This window comes from Drosophila erecta, unplaced genomic scaffold (genome assembly GCF_003286155.1).
Source record: "Drosophila erecta strain 14021-0224.00,06,07 unplaced genomic scaffold, DereRS2 tig00000000-arrow-pilon, whole genome shotgun sequence".
In the NCBI taxonomy this organism is placed as follows: Eukaryota; Metazoa; Arthropoda; class Insecta; order Diptera; family Drosophilidae; genus Drosophila; species Drosophila erecta.
In genome coordinates, this window is record NW_020825194.1 from 10,493,806 (window position 1) to 10,510,705 (window position 16,900).

General features: G+C 43.5%; 6 protein-coding genes across 7 annotated transcripts; 4 read left to right on the top strand and 2 right to left on the bottom strand.

Moving 5' to 3' along the window:
• Positions 1–176: 176 nt before the first annotated feature.
• On the top strand, positions 177–1,666 carry LOC6555413 (cytochrome c-type heme lyase). Its single transcript, XM_001982297.3, has 3 exons — positions 177–479; positions 573–1,191; positions 1,249–1,666. Exons 2-3 carry the CDS (start codon positions 602–604, stop codon positions 1,502–1,504), a joined length of 846 nt encoding a protein of 281 aa, XP_001982333.1. The 5' UTR covers positions 177–479; positions 573–601; the 3' UTR covers positions 1,505–1,666.
• A 345-nt stretch (positions 1,667–2,011) lies between these two features.
• Positions 2,012–3,228, top strand: LOC6555414 (fumarylacetoacetate hydrolase domain-containing protein 2). Its single transcript, XM_001982298.3, has 3 exons — positions 2,012–2,409; positions 2,477–2,604; positions 2,674–3,228. The coding sequence occupies exons 1-3, from the start codon at positions 2,145–2,147 to the stop codon at positions 3,160–3,162; spliced, it is 882 nt and encodes a 293-aa protein (XP_001982334.2). The 5' UTR covers positions 2,012–2,144; the 3' UTR covers positions 3,163–3,228.
• LOC6555416 (39S ribosomal protein L35, mitochondrial) lies at positions 3,189–4,047 on the bottom strand. Its single transcript, XM_001982299.3, has 2 exons — positions 3,886–4,047; positions 3,189–3,822 (listed from the first exon to the last, which is right to left on the bottom strand). The coding sequence occupies exons 1-2, from the start codon at positions 3,908–3,910 to the stop codon at positions 3,311–3,313; spliced, it is 537 nt and encodes a 178-aa protein (XP_001982335.1). The 5' UTR covers positions 3,911–4,047; the 3' UTR covers positions 3,189–3,310.
• Positions 4,048–4,187: 140 nt separating this feature from the next.
• LOC6555418 (MICOS complex subunit Mic60) lies at positions 4,188–8,117 on the top strand. 2 transcript variants are annotated; one of them, XM_026976284.1, is made up of 9 exons: positions 4,215–4,634; positions 4,891–5,117; positions 5,295–5,774; positions 5,830–5,978; positions 6,038–6,733; positions 6,838–6,858; positions 6,992–7,150; positions 7,208–7,496; positions 7,559–7,915. In XM_026976284.1, exons 1-9 carry the CDS (start codon positions 4,281–4,283, stop codon positions 7,734–7,736), a joined length of 2,553 nt encoding a protein of 850 aa, XP_026832085.1. In that variant the 5' UTR covers positions 4,215–4,280; the 3' UTR covers positions 7,737–7,915. The 2 variants fall into 2 exon arrangements, with proteins under 2 accessions (XP_001982337.2, XP_026832085.1); XM_001982301.3 differs by lacking the exon at positions 6,838–6,858 and having other exon boundaries at positions 4,188–4,634; positions 7,559–8,117.
• Positions 8,118–8,257: 140 nt separating this feature from the next.
• On the top strand, positions 8,258–13,105 carry LOC6555419 (isocitrate dehydrogenase [NAD] subunit beta, mitochondrial). The gene is made up of 6 exons (XM_001982302.3): positions 8,258–8,638; positions 8,789–8,836; positions 8,902–8,994; positions 11,410–11,526; positions 11,588–12,169; positions 12,280–13,105. The coding sequence occupies exons 1-6, from the start codon at positions 8,597–8,599 to the stop codon at positions 12,508–12,510; spliced, it is 1,113 nt and encodes a 370-aa protein (XP_001982338.1). The 5' UTR covers positions 8,258–8,596; the 3' UTR covers positions 12,511–13,105.
• Positions 13,106–13,277: 172 nt separating this feature from the next.
• LOC6555420 lies at positions 13,278–14,777 on the bottom strand. The gene is made up of 4 exons (XM_001982303.3): positions 14,154–14,777; positions 13,989–14,088; positions 13,717–13,936; positions 13,278–13,655 (listed from the first exon to the last, which is right to left on the bottom strand). The coding sequence occupies exons 1-4, from the start codon at positions 14,630–14,632 to the stop codon at positions 13,393–13,395; spliced, it is 1,062 nt and encodes a 353-aa protein (XP_001982339.1). The 5' UTR covers positions 14,633–14,777; the 3' UTR covers positions 13,278–13,392.
• Positions 14,778–16,900: the final 2,123 nt, after the last annotated feature.

A 16,900-nucleotide genomic window follows, 5' to 3' on the forward strand; every position in this document is an offset into this window, starting at 1 on the left:
CTTTTAATTTTGTCAGAAGTAAAATCAATTATATTTGAATGAAACTTACCGCAGTTTTTAAGCGCTGGAAATAATACTTACATAAATATATTGTAGTTAAAAAATTATTTATTTTTCTTTTTAAAAATATTGCACAGCGACTACACAACACTGCACAGCCGAACTGGCACCTTTGACTACAACTTAATTTACTTGAAATAAATTCAACAATGCTTTTCATTTGTAGACGACACACAGTATAATCTCACATTGGCGTACGGTGCAAGTTGATTTTTTGTTTGTAACTTAACATACATATTTTCACTGTGCAGAAACAACTGGTCCACTTTCCAGCGGTCTGGCAGCCCTGTCCACAACCTCACTGCATTTTGGGCTCCAACGTTCTAACGATGAACTAACGAAAATATCAATCAAAATTAAAGGCTACTGGCTCCAGGAGAAGATAGACAAACATCGAGAGGGTTGAGCATTAGAACCGAGTAAGTCCTGGCGATGGGGCCCTGCATTAGTAGGGTATCCCACTCCTTGCAGTTACGCAACTGAGAACTAATGGGATTTTCCTCGTGACACAGATTTTGTTATTAAGCAAACCTTAGCCGAAATGGGCAATACAGCCATCACCCGTGTGCAAATGGAGGCCACTAAGAGTGTGCCGGTGGACCACGCCAAGTACATGGGCGCTGGTGGTTCCCCGCCACCAGAATGCCCCATGCATCAGAAGCATGGAGATTCAAAATCCGCCTCCGCCGTGCCCCCACATCCCAAGATGCAGGCCGCTTCCGAGTGTCCGGTGCAGCACGACAACAGCGACGTTAATCCGCTGAACATGATGCCACCGGCTAACCAACAGCCGGCGGCAGATCAGCCCTTCCCACTGCCCACCGACCGCCAGACGTCGACCATTCCCAAGGTCACCGAGGATGGCAGTGTTCAGTTCTGGCAGTATCCCAGCCAACAGATGTTCTGGAACGCCATGCTACGCAAGGGCTGGCGCTGGAAGACCGAGGACGTATCGCAAAAGGACATGGGCGACATCATACGCATCCACAATGCCAACAACGAGCAGGCCTGGCAGGAGGTTCTTAAGTGGGAGGCGCTGCACGCCAAGGAATGCGGTAATCCGCGCCTCAAAAGCTTCGGTGGCAAGGCCAAGGACTTCAGTCCGCGCGCACGATTCCGCAGCTGGCTGGGGTGAGTAGACTCCAAACGGAAGATCCGACCTGAATTAATGTTCAAACTCCCTTACAGATACGAGCTGCCATTCGATAGACATGACTGGATCGTCGACCGCTGCGGCAAGGATGTGCGCTACGTCATCGACTACTACGACGGTGGACTGGTGGACAAAGACTACCGCTTTGCCCTGCTGGACGTGCGTCCCGCCATGGACTCCGTGGACAATGTTTGGGACAGAATGCGCGTAGCCTACATGCGCTGGAAGTACGAGCTGTCCGAGAAGTTTGGCAGCCCGGATGGCGGCAAGGTAACCGCTGGTAGTGACTAGGTGGAATGCATATTTAGATGATCGCTATATGTACAAAATTGGCTTAAGTTATCGGATGGATGAAAGGGAGTTTGGTTAAATGCGTTTGGGTCGCTGCGAAGCGAACCGAAGTTGAGCCCTCTCTTTAAATAAACGTTGTATCTTGACTTCTAAACTCACAAAGGGCAATGTGGTTTTGCTTAAATGTTGCACCTTCATTTTGATATAACTATTTAAATCCTTTTACGGATTTCGACGAGTTAATAGCGTTTGGTGGTATATATTAAAAACATGGTTTCGAGAAAATTCCTTTTAAAGTTTGATGCCAAGGAAAGAATTGCTCGGCACCATTCATTTCCGGAAGGCAGCTCTTCCACAGTTTCGAGAATTAACTTTTGAGACTTTGACAGGTAACCTAAGACGTTTCTTGACAGTTTTAGCATAAATTAGCTGAAAGAAACATGATTTGCAACCCGAAATATCATATTCGTGCTTTTCTAGCACCTGCGGCTTCAGGGGGTTAATGTCTGGCAGTGTTGAAAAACGCGTGTGCCTTTTTTAACTGATTGTGGTGCCCTCATTACGTGAGAGAATTGTTTTTGGCAATGGAGCGTTAATTGGATAGCCACGATAGGATTCTGTCGAAGTAAATCAGTCATAAATGCAAGCTGCCAGAATGAGGTTCGTTCAATATATGCGGAAAGGTGACTTGGCCAAGCGACTTGGTCTTCTGGCCGAGGATCAAAAGTCGCTGGTGGAATTCGCCGGCTTGGAGGGAGTGCCCAGCGATCTGAAGACCCTGATTGCCCAGAATCCCAATCTGGAGGAACTGGCCCAGAAGGCGGAGAAGCAGCCGCGACTCGAGGTCAACGATGATGTCACTTTGCTGCCACCACTCACCGATCCCGGCAAGATCATCTGCATTGGTAAGAGATATGCATGAATTTACATATGTACATATATGTATGCAAACTCGATTCCATCTGCTGGCAGGTCTGAACTACCAGGACCACTGCGATGAGCAGAACAAGCCGGCGCCCAAGGAACCCCTGTTCTTTAGCAAGTTCAACAATGCCCTGGTGGGTCCTCTAGATAATGTCATCGCTCATGCGGCGAGCAACGTAAGTGGAGCCAGAGATAACATGAGATAGCCTCATCGAGATAACCAACCGAAAAAAAAAATTCCACAGAAAATCGATTGGGAGGTTGAGCTGGTCTGTGTCATTGGCAAGGTCGCCCGTCAGGTGCCCAAATCCGAAGCCATGGACTATGTCTTCGGCTACTCGGTGGCCCAGGATATCTCAGCCCGCGACTGGCAGAAAGATCGCAACGGTGGTCAGTTCCTGATTGGCAAGTCAATGGACACTTTTCTGCCGCTGGGACCGGCTGTGGTGCACAAGAGTCTGGTGCCGGATGTTTACAACTTGAATCTGAAAACCTGGGTCAACGGCGTGGAGAAGCAGAACGGCAATACCGGCAATCTGATCTTCAAGCTGGACGATGTGATCAATCGTCTGTCGCAGAACATTACCCTGCTGCCCGGCGACATCATAGTCACCGGAACGCCCAAGGGCGTGGGCATGCATCGCACTCCGCCGGAATTCCTCCAGCCCGGTGATGTCGTACAGACGGAGATTGTTGGATTGGGCAAACTGTGCAACAAGATTGTGGCCCCCTAAGGTGGACATTCCACTTGGCTTGTTATGTTTTTTGTATAGTTTGTGAAACAATGGCATTTAATAGATGATTTTGTAGTTTTCATTGGATAAACTATAATCAGATATTTTTTTGTATAATTGAAATATGTATTATCTTTTGTTAGCCAAGTCACACCTTAAAGGTCTTTGACTGTGTGGCATAGTACTCGTTGCGGCTGTGATAGGGCTTATAGGGATCGTTGATGAAATGCTTTGGGCGCCGCCAATAGTTGGTGACCATCTTGTCCAGCAGCCAGCTCTGCGTGGCATTGGTGAAGACGTGCTGCTTGAGGCGGCGTCGCAAGGCTGCGGATTTCTTGAAGAGCTTCTTCTGGCGTCCGGAATGGGTGCGTATCCAGGCGCCCCAGTCCAACCGCTTAAACCGCTTCAATACCGCCTTGACGGTCTTTCGTTTACCCTTCACCAGCGAGAATTTGGTCACGTTGCGTGTGTTTGATGGTGATCCTGTGGCTGTTAGTACTCCCGGCAGCTGGAGGAGCTGGTGATGAGCAGGAGATGCCAGGCATGGCGCGGGCAACAGGCTAGGACGGCATAGAGTCATCAAAGTGGCACGTTGTGTTCGCTGGACCAGAGGAATCAACGAAGATGCAGCCGGTGACTGGCGGCAAACGCTTCGCAGCGCTGGAATTTAAGGACAATTAAAGACCGTTAACTTGTAAACTGTATTAGCTGATTTAAACTTACCGGTTGTGACGAAAGTTCTTAGCATTTCACTCACTTAAAAAAAATAATCCTATAATTCCATACAAAACGCAGTTGCTCTTCTTCTTTTCGAATCGCGTAACAGTCAGCTGTTTGCCATTCACAGCGAACAAACACAATAGGCTTGCTATTGGAGATGGGAACCGGCCTATATAAGAAGTATCGCAAATGAATTCGGATTCTCCCAAGAATTGGTTTAAGTTTGATTTTTTGTTGATAACTATTGAGCTGAAGAACTTCGTTAAACCATGTAATCCATTTGTAGAACGCTGACAATTTTGACAATTTAAAACTTGTTATAAAAATTGTAAATAAAACTCCATCTGTCCATCTCTAAATCAAATGTATTCTGACTGACCTATCGAGTAAATGCGTATATGTTGCCGACACTTTTCCCATCAAAACACAAACCAAAATTGAGTGATCCAATTCGAGTGGCGCGGGCAAAGGAGCAAGCGAAGCGAAAAGGACGACCAACAAGCACGCAGGACACGTGTGCGTGTGAGTGTGGGGGATGGAAGAGGAAGCAGCAGCACTGGCCAGCCATTCACCCACCAGCGCTGACGCAGTCGAGCCAGCTTCGAACGTATTGGGCAAAATTTAATTCACGCCGCCGGGACTTGAAATTTACGGTAGCCGAAGGAGCAGGAGCACGAGCAGAGCGGGATCACAGCAATATTAACACCATGTATCGGCTAGCGGTGCGAGATCAGTGCAAGTGCGCCCTGCAGGTGAATCTTTGACCCATTCACTTCTGGCTGTTTGATAACGTGAAAATCGATCGTCACGTTGCCCCACACACCCGCGCGCCCACAAACAAGCGGTTGGCGAAAATACAACAAGAGGCGCTGGTTATGTCATCTGCCAAGCCCAGGAATTGGGCGAAAAGCTCAAAAATTCCAGTTGTCCACGGGCGCGGGGGTGTCAACGGACTGGCCAGTTTCCTTAAATGTGAGAATCCTTAATGTTTGCCTTACATTCCCACAGCGAACGCTGCAGCAGACGACCACAAACAACAGGCAGTTTGGTGGGAGCAGCAGCGGAAGTGGAAGCCGGGAGCAGGGCAGGCGGCAGCAGGGACAGCAAGGCGATCAAGGACATCAAGGATACCAGGGCCTGCCGCCGCCACCGCATATGCGCGAAGCTGGCTTCGGCAAAGTGGTCCTCTTCGTCTCACCACTGGCAGCTGTCGGCGGAGTCATCACCTACGCCAAGTAAATAGAGCCACAATAGAGGTTTAAGATAAGGGCAGGCAGGTCCTTTGCAATACTGCTGCTCATAATTAACTTATAAATCGTTACAAACTGCAAATAAACTGCAGACGAAAGGATTTTTGTGTGGCACTGAATAGCTTAAATGAACCATCAACTAATGTAGAAATCATTTTCCAGATACGACGACGACTTCCGCAAATTGGTGGAGAAGAATGTGCCCGGCGCAGGTTCCGTCATCAAGGTGGCACTGCAGGAGGAGCCGCCATTCAAGGGCATCACCAAGAACGTCAACGATCAGATCGATAAGGTCAAGTCTGGCATAGATACGGTGACCTCCACTGTGGACTCTGTTACGTCGAAGGTGACGGGTCTGTTTGGCGGCGGCAGCGGTGATGACAAGTCCAAGAAGTCCAAAGTGGAGCCGGTGAAGGCCCCTCCTGCTGACGAAAAGAAACCTTCGAAACCTAGCGAAGTCAGCAAGAGTGAAGCAAAGCCAGTGTCGAAATCCGAGAAGCCAGCGGCAGCAGCGCCTGCGCCCGCCGCCAAGCCCAAGGATAGTCCGTTGCCCCGCGACGTTCTTGAGCTGGAGAAAGCCATCGAGCTGGCTGCTCAACTGGCCGTCAAGGAGTACAACTCCGCCATAGGCGTTTTGAAAGGGTGAGCATTTTCCGTATCTATTTGTGCTGTGATTTCAAATTTAAATATCGTTCAGCTTTAATGACGATGTCCGTAAGGTCGTAGACAAGGCCGTAGAGAATGGAGAGAACTCACTTTGGAACACGCTGAAAAATCGCGCGAGTGCCCGTGATACGGCAGTGGCTACGGCAGAGCGAGCAGCCCGTGAGGCTCAGGAAAAGATTGGTAAGTCTATCGTTTGCCAAATAACAACTATGGGTTACATTCGCTTCTTTTAATTGCAGTCGCCTGCGAGATCGCCCTGAGTGCTGCGGCAACGGCACAAAACGCCAAGAAGGTGGAGGGGGTGCGCGACAAGATCAAGAAGCTGGTGGACCACATCAGCAACGTTAAGGACGAGCTCTACCGGCACAAGGACACGGCCAGCGTGTCAGACAAGTACTGGCGCAATGTGGAGAAGGCGCGAAACTACTTCATTGACGAGATCGAGTCTATATTCCCCGGCCTCAGTTTGGCGGATAAGAAACTGAATCTGTCAAAGGAGGACCTAGACTTGTTCATCCTGCACGCCTACACCCATGTCCTGGCCTACCAGAAAGAGCTGCAGCGCCTGCAAACCGATGGTGAGCTGCGCCTGAAGAGAGCTATTGACTCGGTTCGCGGCGACAACGATTCGGAGGCTTTGCGCGCCCAACTGGAATACCATTTGGAGGCCGAGCGGCGCAAGCTGGCCGTGGAAAACCAGAAGAAAATTTTCCACATCCACGCCGAGTCTGATAAGCTGTTGCGCCTGCAGCTTAAAAAACAAGCAGAGGCCCACGCCGATCACATAAAGGACATCGTGGCGCAGCGGGAGACCGATCTGACGCGAAGCTTTAAGCGTGAGCTTGAGGATAAGCTGGCGACCGAAAAGGCGAACTATAAGCTACAATTGGCCGCAATGCTCGGCAAGCTGCGTGGTATGGACGCGGCTCTAGCAGGTAAGTTAATCGTTTTATAAGCTATCCGTTGAGTGTGGCTAGTGTAGAGCCTGGCTAGATATATAATGGTTTCCACACCCTTCCAAAACATGCTGCTACTTTAGAGATAGAGGATGAGTTTCAAGGTATATTCACAGAAGCAACAAGAAATACATTGTCATATAACCCTACCTACCCTACTTATCCCCACTTATTCTTGATTTATTTGAAATGGGCACTGAAATCGTGTGCTAATTAAATTTTTTCAACATTTTGCAGAGCGTGCGGATGCAGAGCGTACTGCCAATCAGGCGCAGGCCCTTTGGGCCGCCTGCCAAGCTCTGTGGGCCTCCGTGCGCGCTGCCACTCCTGGTGTGCACTACAAGGAGAAGTTGCGCCCGTTAAAGAACGAGATTAATGCCATTGCCAAGGTGGCTAGTAAGTTGAAACGCTTTCGTCAGTTCGACTTCAGATATTAAATCCATATGCTTGCAGAGGGTGACGATCTGGTGGCCGCCGTGCTGGAGAGTGTCCCGAAGGAGGCGCAGGACCGCGGTGTCTATCCTGAAGATGCGTTGCGCGAGCGTTTCTTGAATGTGGAGCGCGTGGCGCGACGATTGGCTTTGGTGCCCGAGGAAGGAGCCGGCCTGCCGATCTACTTCCTGTCCTATCTGCAATCGCTGTTCATCTTGCGACCCGATAATCCCATATCCAAAGACGAACTCGAGAACAAACCCTTCGACTATAGCAAACTGGACACCTACGATATCCTAAACAGGGCCAGGTAAGGCGATTACTCAGCACGAGTAGCGTACAAATGGTGAAAGTACCCTTTATCTTTCACAGGTACCATGTGGATCGCAGCGACTTCCTGCAGGCGCTCAAGTACATGAATCTGCTCCAGGGTGCATCCCGCAAGATCGCCGGCGAGTGGATGAAGGAGGCTCGCCTCATGCTGGAGACCCAGCAGGCGGCCAACACCTTAATGGCCCACGCCGCTGCCAGCGGACTCTTGTATTTGTAGACTATGTCCCGTGTCCCCTTCCTCCAGAAACTTGAAGATACACTTACTATTTGTTATTAGTCCAGGAGCAGATTGTACGAAAGCCACTAAACGCGAAAGATTACCAACAATATGTAATTTGTCCAATTAGAGATCACAGTTTAAATGAAAAAGCACTTATATATATATATTTGTAAAATTTTGTTTAGTTTCAATTATACAAATTATACATAGAAACCATCAATTTTAAATCCACCAATAAATACTTTGGGGAGATCCTCAAGATCCTCAAGTCGAATCCCTGAGCGTTTGGCGCTGTGGAAACAATGCAATATGAAATATTAATGAAGCTGGCTGGAATTGGAAAATGTGATTAGTTCATAAATAAACATAAAGAACATGTATTAGTTGTTTAATTTGGCAAACAAAGAAATCAAATGAATAAATTGACTAAAAATATGCTAAATGTCAAAAATTCATACGAAAATTTTGTTCGTTTCCACATCATGGATAAATTAAATTTCTCTATTCTGAGACAGAAAGATGGTAGGCAAGGCAAATGTATTCAAAAACGGGTTACTATGTGGTTGCCCCAAAATTGATTTATGCAGTAATCGTATATGTTCGTTACTAATTTTCGCCCGCCAAAATCGCGATAGTTGATCGTTGGCCAGCACTGGAAGCGCCAGTTTCGTGGGCGGCTGTCGCCAGCCCTGGTAGTCAGAGGCAATCAGCTGATTTGCGTGGTCGATTTGGTCCTATTGAAATTTTCGGTTTGGCACCGGAGCAAAAATCACATCGCAATCAAATTTCCCGTGCCCAAAGGACACACATTTGATTTTGGAGCAACAGCCGGAAGATCTAGCTAACCGATTAGCAAAATGTCGATGCTGGCGAGAACCGTTGGACGCACCTTCATGCAGGTAAACGGCCGTCCAATCCGTAGCTCTTACATAAACACTTGCCCGCGACGCGCTGTGCGAATATTTCAGCGCTGGGGCCCAGTTCTATATTTTTTTGAGGTTATAATCCTAGCCAGCCTTATCCACTCCGTACCATTCCCATCGTTTTAGGCTGCGGCAGCACGTAGTCTGCACACCACGTCAACGCTCCGCGCTACGGTGAGTTATATGCGCTAATTCAGCGGCACCAAATGTGACATGTACAACATGAATTGGTCTTGCAGGACAACTACGGCGCCAACAGGACCACCTGCACACTGATTCCCGGCGACGGTGTGGGTCCCGAGCTGGTCTACTCCCTCCAGGAGGTCTTCAAGGTAGCTATCCCTCCAAGATACCATCATTAAAATACAGTGTTCCAAAGAGTTCCAGTCGAGCTGATTTATAAATCTATACTCTTTAATCGCCTGCTCTTCAAAAAGGGTATTTAAGTTCCGTGTTCCTACGGCTAGCATAGTTTCTTATTCAATAGATTAGCTTATGTCTAAGATATATTCCTTTTCAAGCTGGTAATTCTACGTTTAGTTCATTGCATCCGTGTTCCACAATCTATTCGATTCGGAAAGCACAGGGCTCTAAAAGTTAGTCCGATTTATAAAAATGCGCACAAAATATTTACCCCTTTACAGATCGCATTATGTTTGATAACACTTCCGTTTTCCCGATCACGAGTGTTTTAATTATATAATTTAAATTTATATTTTCATTATATATTATAAATCAAAATATCAAACTTATCTTATCGTAAAGATATGTGAAAAGTGGCTACTTAAAAATATTTTTAGAGTTTTTGAGATTTTCCTTTTAAATGCATTTTTGGTACTTTGATATTTTAGATAAACGAAAGGCACTGATAAAAGTAAACTTAACCAAAATTTAAAACACATGTGTTCAGAAATTCAGAAGTTTAGAAATTCAGCCCTAGGACATTTCTTAATTTTTTTTAATTTCTCCACATCATCACATGAAAAACTGACAAAAAAATAAAAAAAAAAAAAATTTCTAAATTTGAATGCAGATTTTTAGAGAATTACTTCAGAAACATTTAGAGGTATGCCATTTAAAAATCCGAATAATATAAAGTGAGTTATGGACTTTAGAACTTCAGCCTAGAGACATTATTTAATTTTGTTGAATTTCTACAACATCATATCATCAGAAAAATGACAAAAAAATAAAAAAAAAAATAAATTTCTTAATTTTTATGCAGATTTTTAGAGAATTACTTCAGAAACATTTAGAGGTATGCCACTTAAAAATCCGAATAATATAAGTTGAGTTATGGACTTTAGAACTTCAGCCTAGGGACATTATTTAATTTTGTTGAATTTCAACAACATCATATCATCAGAAAAATGACAAAAAAATAAAAAAAAAAAAATTTCTAAATTTGAATGCAGATTTTTAGAGAATTACTTCAGAAACATTTAGAGATATGCCACTTAAAAATCCGAATAATATAAAGTGAGTTATGGACTTTAGAACTTCAGCCTAGGGACATTATTTAATTTTGTTGAATTTCTACAACATCATATCATCAGAAAAATGACAAAAAAATAAAAAAAAAAAAATTTCTAAATTTGAATGCAGATTTTTAGAGAATTACTTCAGAAACATTTAGAGGTATGCCACTTAAAAATCCGAATAATATAAGTTGAGTTATGGACTTTAGTACTTCAGCCTAGGGACATTATTTAATTTTGTTGAATTTCTACAATATCATAACATCAGAAAAATTACAAAAAAAATTTAAAAAAATGTAATTCTAAATTTGAATGCAGATTTTTAGAGAATTACTTCAGAAACATTTAGAGATATGCCACTTAAAAATCCGAATAATATAAAGTGAGTTATGGACTTTAGAACTTCAGCCTAGGGACATTATTTAATTTTGTTGAATTTCTACATCATAACATAAGAAAAATTACAAAAAAATAAAAAAAAATAAATTTCTAAATTTGAATGCAGATTTTTAGAGAATTACTTCAGAAACATTTAGAGATATGCCACTTAAAAATCCGAATAATATAAAGTGAGTTATGGACTTTAGAACTTCAGCCTAGGGACATTATTTAATTTTGTTGAATTTCTACATCATAACATAAGAAAAATTACAAAAAAATAAAAAAAAATAAATTTCTAAATTTGAATGCAGATTTTTAGAGAATTACTTCGGAAACATTTAGAGGTATGCCACTTAAAAATCCGAATAATAGAAGTTGAGTTATGGACTTTAGAACTTCAGCCTAGGGACATTATTTAATTTTGTTGAATTTCTACAACATCGTAACATAAGAAAAATTAAAAAAAAAATAAAAAAAAATAAATTTTTAAATTTGAATGCAGACTTTTAGAGAATTACTTCAGAAACATTTAGAGGTATGCCACTTAAAAATCCGAATAATAGAAGTTGAGTTATGGACTTTAGAACTTCAGCCTAGGGACATTATTTAATTTTGTTGAATTTCTACAACATCAGAAAAATTCCAGAAAAAAATTTAATTCGGACGGAAAGACGGACATGGCCAGATCGACTCGGCTATTGATCCTGATCAAGAATATATAATCTTTATATGGTCGGAAACGTTTCCTTCTGCCTGTTACATACTTTTTATCGAATCTAGTATACCCTTTTACTCTACGAGTAACGGGTATAAAAATAAAGTGCTATGTAAATTCAATAACTTTTCAAGCCAAGTCATTATGCAAAATTGTCTTATCTTATCGTTCAGGCAGCCAGCGTTCCCGTGGACTTCGAGTGCTACTTCCTTTCCGAAATTAATCCAGTGCTTAGTGCCAAACTGGAGGATGTGGTGGCCTCCATTCAGAAAAACAAAGTGTGCATTAAGGTAAGTTTGTAGCAAATTAGAATAGTGTGTTTGGTAAATTCTAAACAATGTGTTCCTTCAGGGCGTCTTGGCCACACCCGACTACAGCAATGTGGGTGACCTGCAGACCCTCAACATGAAGCTCCGCAACGACCTGGACCTCTACGCTAATGTGGTGCATGTCCGCAGCTTGCCCGGTGTCAAGACCCGTCACACCAACATCGACACGGTGATTATTCGCGAGCAGACCGAGGGCGAGTACTCGGCGTTGGAGCACGAGTCGGTGCCCGGAATTGTGGAGTGCCTGAAGATTATCACCGCCAAAAAGTCCATGCGCATCGCCAAGTTTGCCTTCGACTACGCCACGAAGAACCAGCGCAAGAAGGTCACCGCCGTGCACAAGGCTAACATCATGAAGCTGGGCGACGGTCTCTTCCTACGCTCCTGCGAAGAGGTCTCCCGGCTCTATCCACGCATCCAGTTTGAGAAGATGATCGTGGACAACACGACCATGCAGATGGTTTCCAACCCCAATCAGTTCGACGTGATGGTCACCCCCAATCTCTATGGTGCCATTGTGGACAATCTGGCCAGTGGTCTTGTGGGCGGTGCTGGTGTCGTTGCTGGTGCCTCCTACTCCTCGGAATCCGTGGTCTTTGAGCCGGTAAGATTGGCCATAAAGATAATTCTTAAACTGTGATTTACACGCTCCTCCACCCGAGCAGTGCGAATCCACTTCAGACTCTTATCTCTAATACCGATTTCTGATTGCAGGGCGCACGTCACACCTTCGCCGAGGCCGTTGGCAAGAATGTGGCTAATCCCACTGCCATGCTGCTCTGCGGCGTGAAGCTGTTGCGCCACATCAACCTGCCCACCTACGGCGAGATCATCCAGAATGCCATCAACAAGGTGCTGAACGATGGCAAGGTGCGTACCAAGGATCTGGGCGGACAATCGACCACGCAGGACTTTACCCGCGCCATTATCCTGAACATGTCCTAGATGGGCACCACTGTCATCGCCGGCGCGATCAGCAAATCTATAACATCATGGGCAACAACGTTGGCGCTTATATAATCGACATTAGACAGTTTCTGTTGTTGCCACAGCCAAAATTTGAATTGTTGAAAGAAACACCTTGAAAGTTCTTAATTTTCCTTTACGTCCAATTTTTTTATTTGTCCCGATGTCTTCAGTGCATTCATTTGAGTATTATTTCCGGCGAATATTTAAGTTTAGTTCAATTGAAACGCCTGCGCAGACCCGCCCCGAATCCAAACGTCGCGAATTCTTTAGTTTTTACCAATTGGCAGTAATACATTGATTATGTTGTAATTATTTACGTATTATTTTTCCCCATTTTGATTTTGCAAAGATCGCAATTTATGTTTACCCGTTGAAAAGCAAAAAACCGAAAACAGATGATATTGCTAAAACAATTAACTGATAGCGGACGGCTTTGAGTGGACCCACTCCACTGGAGCTGTGAGAAAGATAACAATAAACTCAAATCTAAATTAATTATTATTTAAAAGCCATTGTCAGTTTGAGCTGTCTAAATTTTAAGTAATACAAACAAAAGAAAAACCCAAACATATTCGACAAACTTTGTTTGACTGCAATGAAAAACCGTAGATCGTTATTCCCAACTCCTGCGTCACTTTGGCAGATAATCCTTTCCAGCATCGTCTTCTAATCCTGGAAAGAATCGGAAAAGCTCTACATGCTATAAATATCAACAATATTTGGAAAACATCACGATGTTTTAGAAAACCAAAGACAAATTTAATAGAAAACTCGATACCAAATGTAGCCGAAATGAAAAACTTAGAACACCAATAATGACGGTAATGATGGAGACGACCTGTCCCCGTCCGCTTCCTACTAACTGCCCTTGGGCTTGGCCAGCTCGATGAGGCGTGGCGAGGCTTTGGCCTTCAGAGCCGCCGGCGATATGGCAAACGGATTCTCCCGGATGTGCGTGTTCTCGAACTCCTTGGGCTCCGCCAGCTCCTTGATCCGCGAGCTCGCCTTGTATTTGAGCGCGTTTGGCGCGATACCGAATGGATTCTCCTTGACGTCCGCCAGTCCCTGGTTGGCGTCGCGCGTGGTCAGCGGCTCGGACATCTCCTTGATGCGGGCACTCGCTAAATGGAGCAATGATGGTAGCATTAACACATGGTCACACAAGGTTGAGTGTCTACTTACGCTTGTAGCGAAGTGCATTGGGCGAGACCTTCTCCGGAGTCTCGTTGATGTGGACATTTTCCCGCACGACGGGCTGCGATATTTGCTTGATCCGCTTGGTCGCCTTGTAGTCCTTCATCTGGGAGGTCAGCTCCCACTTGGGCTTGATCTCCTCCACATAGCCCTTGGGACTGGCCAGCTGCTTGAGACGCACGGGGTCGAACTCGCCCGCTCCACGATCCTATAAAAATAATAGTGGAGCAATTTGCATAGTTTGATAGCTTTTCACTTACCGGCTTGGGGACCTTTGGCGCTTTCTTTGGATTCGCCAACTTTTCGATGTACTTCTCGTGCCGAGCCAGCTGCTTCTCCGTCTTCTTCTTCTTTTTCTTCCTGAAAGGACATTCATTCGTATAAAGCATAACTAGTTAGTAAGATATCTAATCTTTTTAGCTTACGGCTTGACCAACGGCTGGGTGTTCGAGAGACGACTGTAGAGCGACAGGTAGCTGTAGCGCAGCCACCTGTTCAGTATGGACTCGCCAATAGAGTCGCCCGCCAGGATGGCCGTGCGCCGCCTGTGGAGCAATCGTCGGACGGTGGGCAGAGCCAGTTGCTCGGTGCGTGTGTGATTCTGGGCATCACAAGGTCGCACCATTTCGATGGACTTGGGAAAGGAGCAGGCGCACTTGGGCACAAAGCGGCAGGTGCGCCGAAGGGGTATGGCCATTTCCATTAGGCGGCGTCGCCTGACGAACATGCGCTCGTGGCGGCGCGTCAGTTCGTCCAGCTCCTGGCCAATGTCCCTCACAAAGCACTCGGCATCGTAGGGAATGGGGTCCCGGATGGTACAGCAGTCCGGACGGACGCAGTCCTTCAGCTGCAGACAGGTGGTCACCGTGGGGCTGAGGTCGCACTTCAGTCCTTGGATGGTCATTGTGGGGATTTTCGAATTTTGCGGCTCTACTCGAAACCAATTGATGCAAACTTTTTATACGTTTTTTTTTTTTTATAAAAACATCTACGTTTATCTGAACAATTCGAAAGTGAACTTCATCTGGCGTTTTTTTTGGGCCAACTATGTACGTTCATTTAAAATTTGACAGCAAATGAAATACATATTTTTCATTAGCCCAGATTTTTAGATACTTACCTTAGATACTTTAGCATTCGCATTGTCCACTTGGAAATGAAAACAAGTTGGTAATCTTTAATTAATGTTTTATTGACAGTATTCATAAAAATACTGAGAGTATGCTCCAAGTTCACATCATTACAAGTTAATAGTTTTGTTTGGGGTTTGTATTCCGACTGTCCCACCTGCAAGTTGTTAATTTTTTTAGTTTTCCTTTCCGACAGCTATTGTATATACCTTCTATTTTTGCTCATTCTGTTCACATATACACAAATCTCATGATTTTCTTAAGCAACTTTTGCCTGTCCTTGACTTTCTCAACGGTCTGTTTTTTATGCTTTTTTACAATGTTTTTGCCATACACTTGAGTTGGTTCGAAATGTTTCACTTCGGTTAATGTCTCCTTAACTCTTTTTGCAATTCAATTGGGAGTTCAGCAGTTCAGCACATGTTCTTATTTGTTCATTATTATTGGCTTCAAATTTGGGTTTCGACTTATTCGTTTGTCTTGCGAACAAAATGATTTAACTTGGAAACGAAAGGGATAAGCATAATGTTAATAATAATTGTTATACACCCACATCGAACTTATGCAATACACTCATACATACACAAATATGTACTATAAATTTGAATTTAGCATTTACTAGGTCATTTTTTTGTTGACAAAAATTTTGCTAATTTGAATTTACCTTATTTTGGTTGGGTTTTCCTTTTCCTTTTTCATTTTCATTTGATATTCGATTTGTAGAGAATCCCACTTGGCATTCGCTTTTTTTTATTTACACAGAAGGTCACCGCCAAAGCGAAATAATAATTAGTTCTATGTAAATTAGGGGTTTCTTCATTTTCAATCAATTTTTTTGTTGTTTTCTTTTGCCATCGAAATATGTATGTTCTTTTTACACTTAATCCAGTTTTAGTTTTAATTTCCTCGCATATCGTATACATGTTTTTGTCTTACAAATACAATTTTAATCAGAATTTATCCAAAGTTTGCATGGCCTGAATTTTTCACTGCATTTATATGTTTTTTGTTTTTTTTAGGATCTAAAGTTTAGATTTATTTTTGACACGCTAAATGTATATAATATATGTATATAGATACCAAAAAGGGTTGCTCCTTCATTTATGTACACACATACGATTTTCCGGGTCTGCATAATTTAGCATAGTTTCACAAATTTCTTTTTCGCAATTTTTACCTCGATTTTTGTCTCGCCTTTAAGATATGCCACAAAATTTGATTAAGCTTTAGTTACTCACGTCACACGTTCGGTGCTTCTGTGTTTACATTTTAGTATTGATTTACCAGTTTTTCTTGAATAATTTCTTTAATTTAAGTTTAAATCATTTCTCCTTTAGTTGGTCCCTGAAGCTGTGTTGAGTTTAGATGTACGATTCCTTTGGCTCGACTGTGTAGTTAGTGCCATTTTTCGATTTTGGTTCGGAATATTCCAAAATTTGTGAGTGGGTTTGGAGCCGAAACAATTCTCGAAAGTGGTGAGAGTCGACTTAAGAACTGAACTAAAAAACCAAACTCAATTAACCGAAAGTAATGTTTCAATTGCCTTTTGTTGTTGTTGTTGTTGTTCTTGTTGTTGTTGCATCTGTTGAGTGCCAATTGTTGTTGCTCATCTCTTGCATGTGAAAATGGAGCAAATATTGGCCATGTTAGAAGGAAGGTGGAAGGCTTTTCCGACTGCTACCATGGCCAATATTTACTTTGGGCTATTGTTCAGTTTATATTCATATTCGTGTCATCTGTCAATTATAACTATTGCGTATAATGGTATTAAGTATCTTGTTGCAATTGTTAGACGGTGCTTAATTTAATATTCATATTCGATTTTCTTATATTCTGCAATGTGTGAACGGAAAGCCTCCTGTGGTGTTAAATGAATGCAAAACGATAAAAGATAATGGTTTAACTAAAATATTTTTCATTTTATTAATAAACGTTTAATTCGTAAATATATTGTATATATCTGGTTGTTTGTTGTTTTTTTTTGCGTTTAAAACATAATAAGTAAATAATAAAGATAACGAAAATTATAAACTTAAACTTAG

What these genes read in the sequence shown, in the direction of transcription:
- LOC6555420 (XM_001982303.3), bottom strand. Translation starts at nt 14,632, where the DNA reads ATGACCATCCAAGGACTGAAGTGCGACCTCAGCCCCACGGTGACCACC. An exon ending in ACCCAGCCGTTGGTCAAGCC is followed by an intron (nt 14,089 to 14,153) that starts GTAAGCTAAAAA and finishes ATGTCCTTTCAG; the next exon opens with GAAGAAAAAGAAGAAGAAGA. An exon ending in CGCCAAAGGTCCCCAAGCCG is followed by an intron (nt 13,937 to 13,988) that starts GTAAGTGAAAAG and finishes TTATTTTTATAG; the next exon opens with GATCGTGGAGCGGGCGAGTT.
- LOC6555414 (XM_001982298.3), top strand. Translation starts at nt 2,145, where the DNA reads ATGCAAGCTGCCAGAATGAGGTTCGTTCAATATATGCGGAAAGGTGAC. An exon ending in CGGCAAGATCATCTGCATTG is followed by an intron (nt 2,410 to 2,476) that starts GTAAGAGATATG and finishes ATCTGCTGGCAG; the next exon opens with GTCTGAACTACCAGGACCAC. An exon ending in TCGCTCATGCGGCGAGCAAC is followed by an intron (nt 2,605 to 2,673) that starts GTAAGTGGAGCC and finishes AAAATTCCACAG; the next exon opens with AAAATCGATTGGGAGGTTGA.
- LOC6555418 (XM_026976284.1), top strand. Translation starts at nt 4,281, where the DNA reads ATGTTGCCGACACTTTTCCCATCAAAACACAAACCAAAATTGAGTGAT. An exon ending in GCCATAGGCGTTTTGAAAGG is followed by an intron (nt 5,775 to 5,829) that starts GTGAGCATTTTC and finishes AATATCGTTCAG; the next exon opens with CTTTAATGACGATGTCCGTA. An exon ending in GATAGAGGATGAGTTTCAAG is followed by an intron (nt 6,859 to 6,991) that starts GTATATTCACAG and finishes AACATTTTGCAG; the next exon opens with AGCGTGCGGATGCAGAGCGT.
- LOC6555419 (XM_001982302.3), top strand. Translation starts at nt 8,597, where the DNA reads ATGTCGATGCTGGCGAGAACCGTTGGACGCACCTTCATGCAG. An exon ending in TTGGACGCACCTTCATGCAG is followed by an intron (nt 8,639 to 8,788) that starts GTAAACGGCCGT and finishes CCATCGTTTTAG; the next exon opens with GCTGCGGCAGCACGTAGTCT. An exon ending in AATCCGTGGTCTTTGAGCCG is followed by an intron (nt 12,170 to 12,279) that starts GTAAGATTGGCC and finishes TTCTGATTGCAG; the next exon opens with GGCGCACGTCACACCTTCGC.
- LOC6555416 (XM_001982299.3), bottom strand. Translation starts at nt 3,910, where the DNA reads ATGCTAAGAACTTTCGTCACAACCG. An exon ending in AAGAACTTTCGTCACAACCG is followed by an intron (nt 3,823 to 3,885) that starts GTAAGTTTAAAT and finishes CTTAAATTCCAG; the next exon opens with CGCTGCGAAGCGTTTGCCGC.
- LOC6555413 (XM_001982297.3), top strand. Translation starts at nt 602, where the DNA reads ATGGGCAATACAGCCATCACCCGTGTGCAAATGGAGGCCACTAAGAGT. An exon ending in CGATTCCGCAGCTGGCTGGG is followed by an intron (nt 1,192 to 1,248) that starts GTGAGTAGACTC and finishes ACTCCCTTACAG; the next exon opens with ATACGAGCTGCCATTCGATA.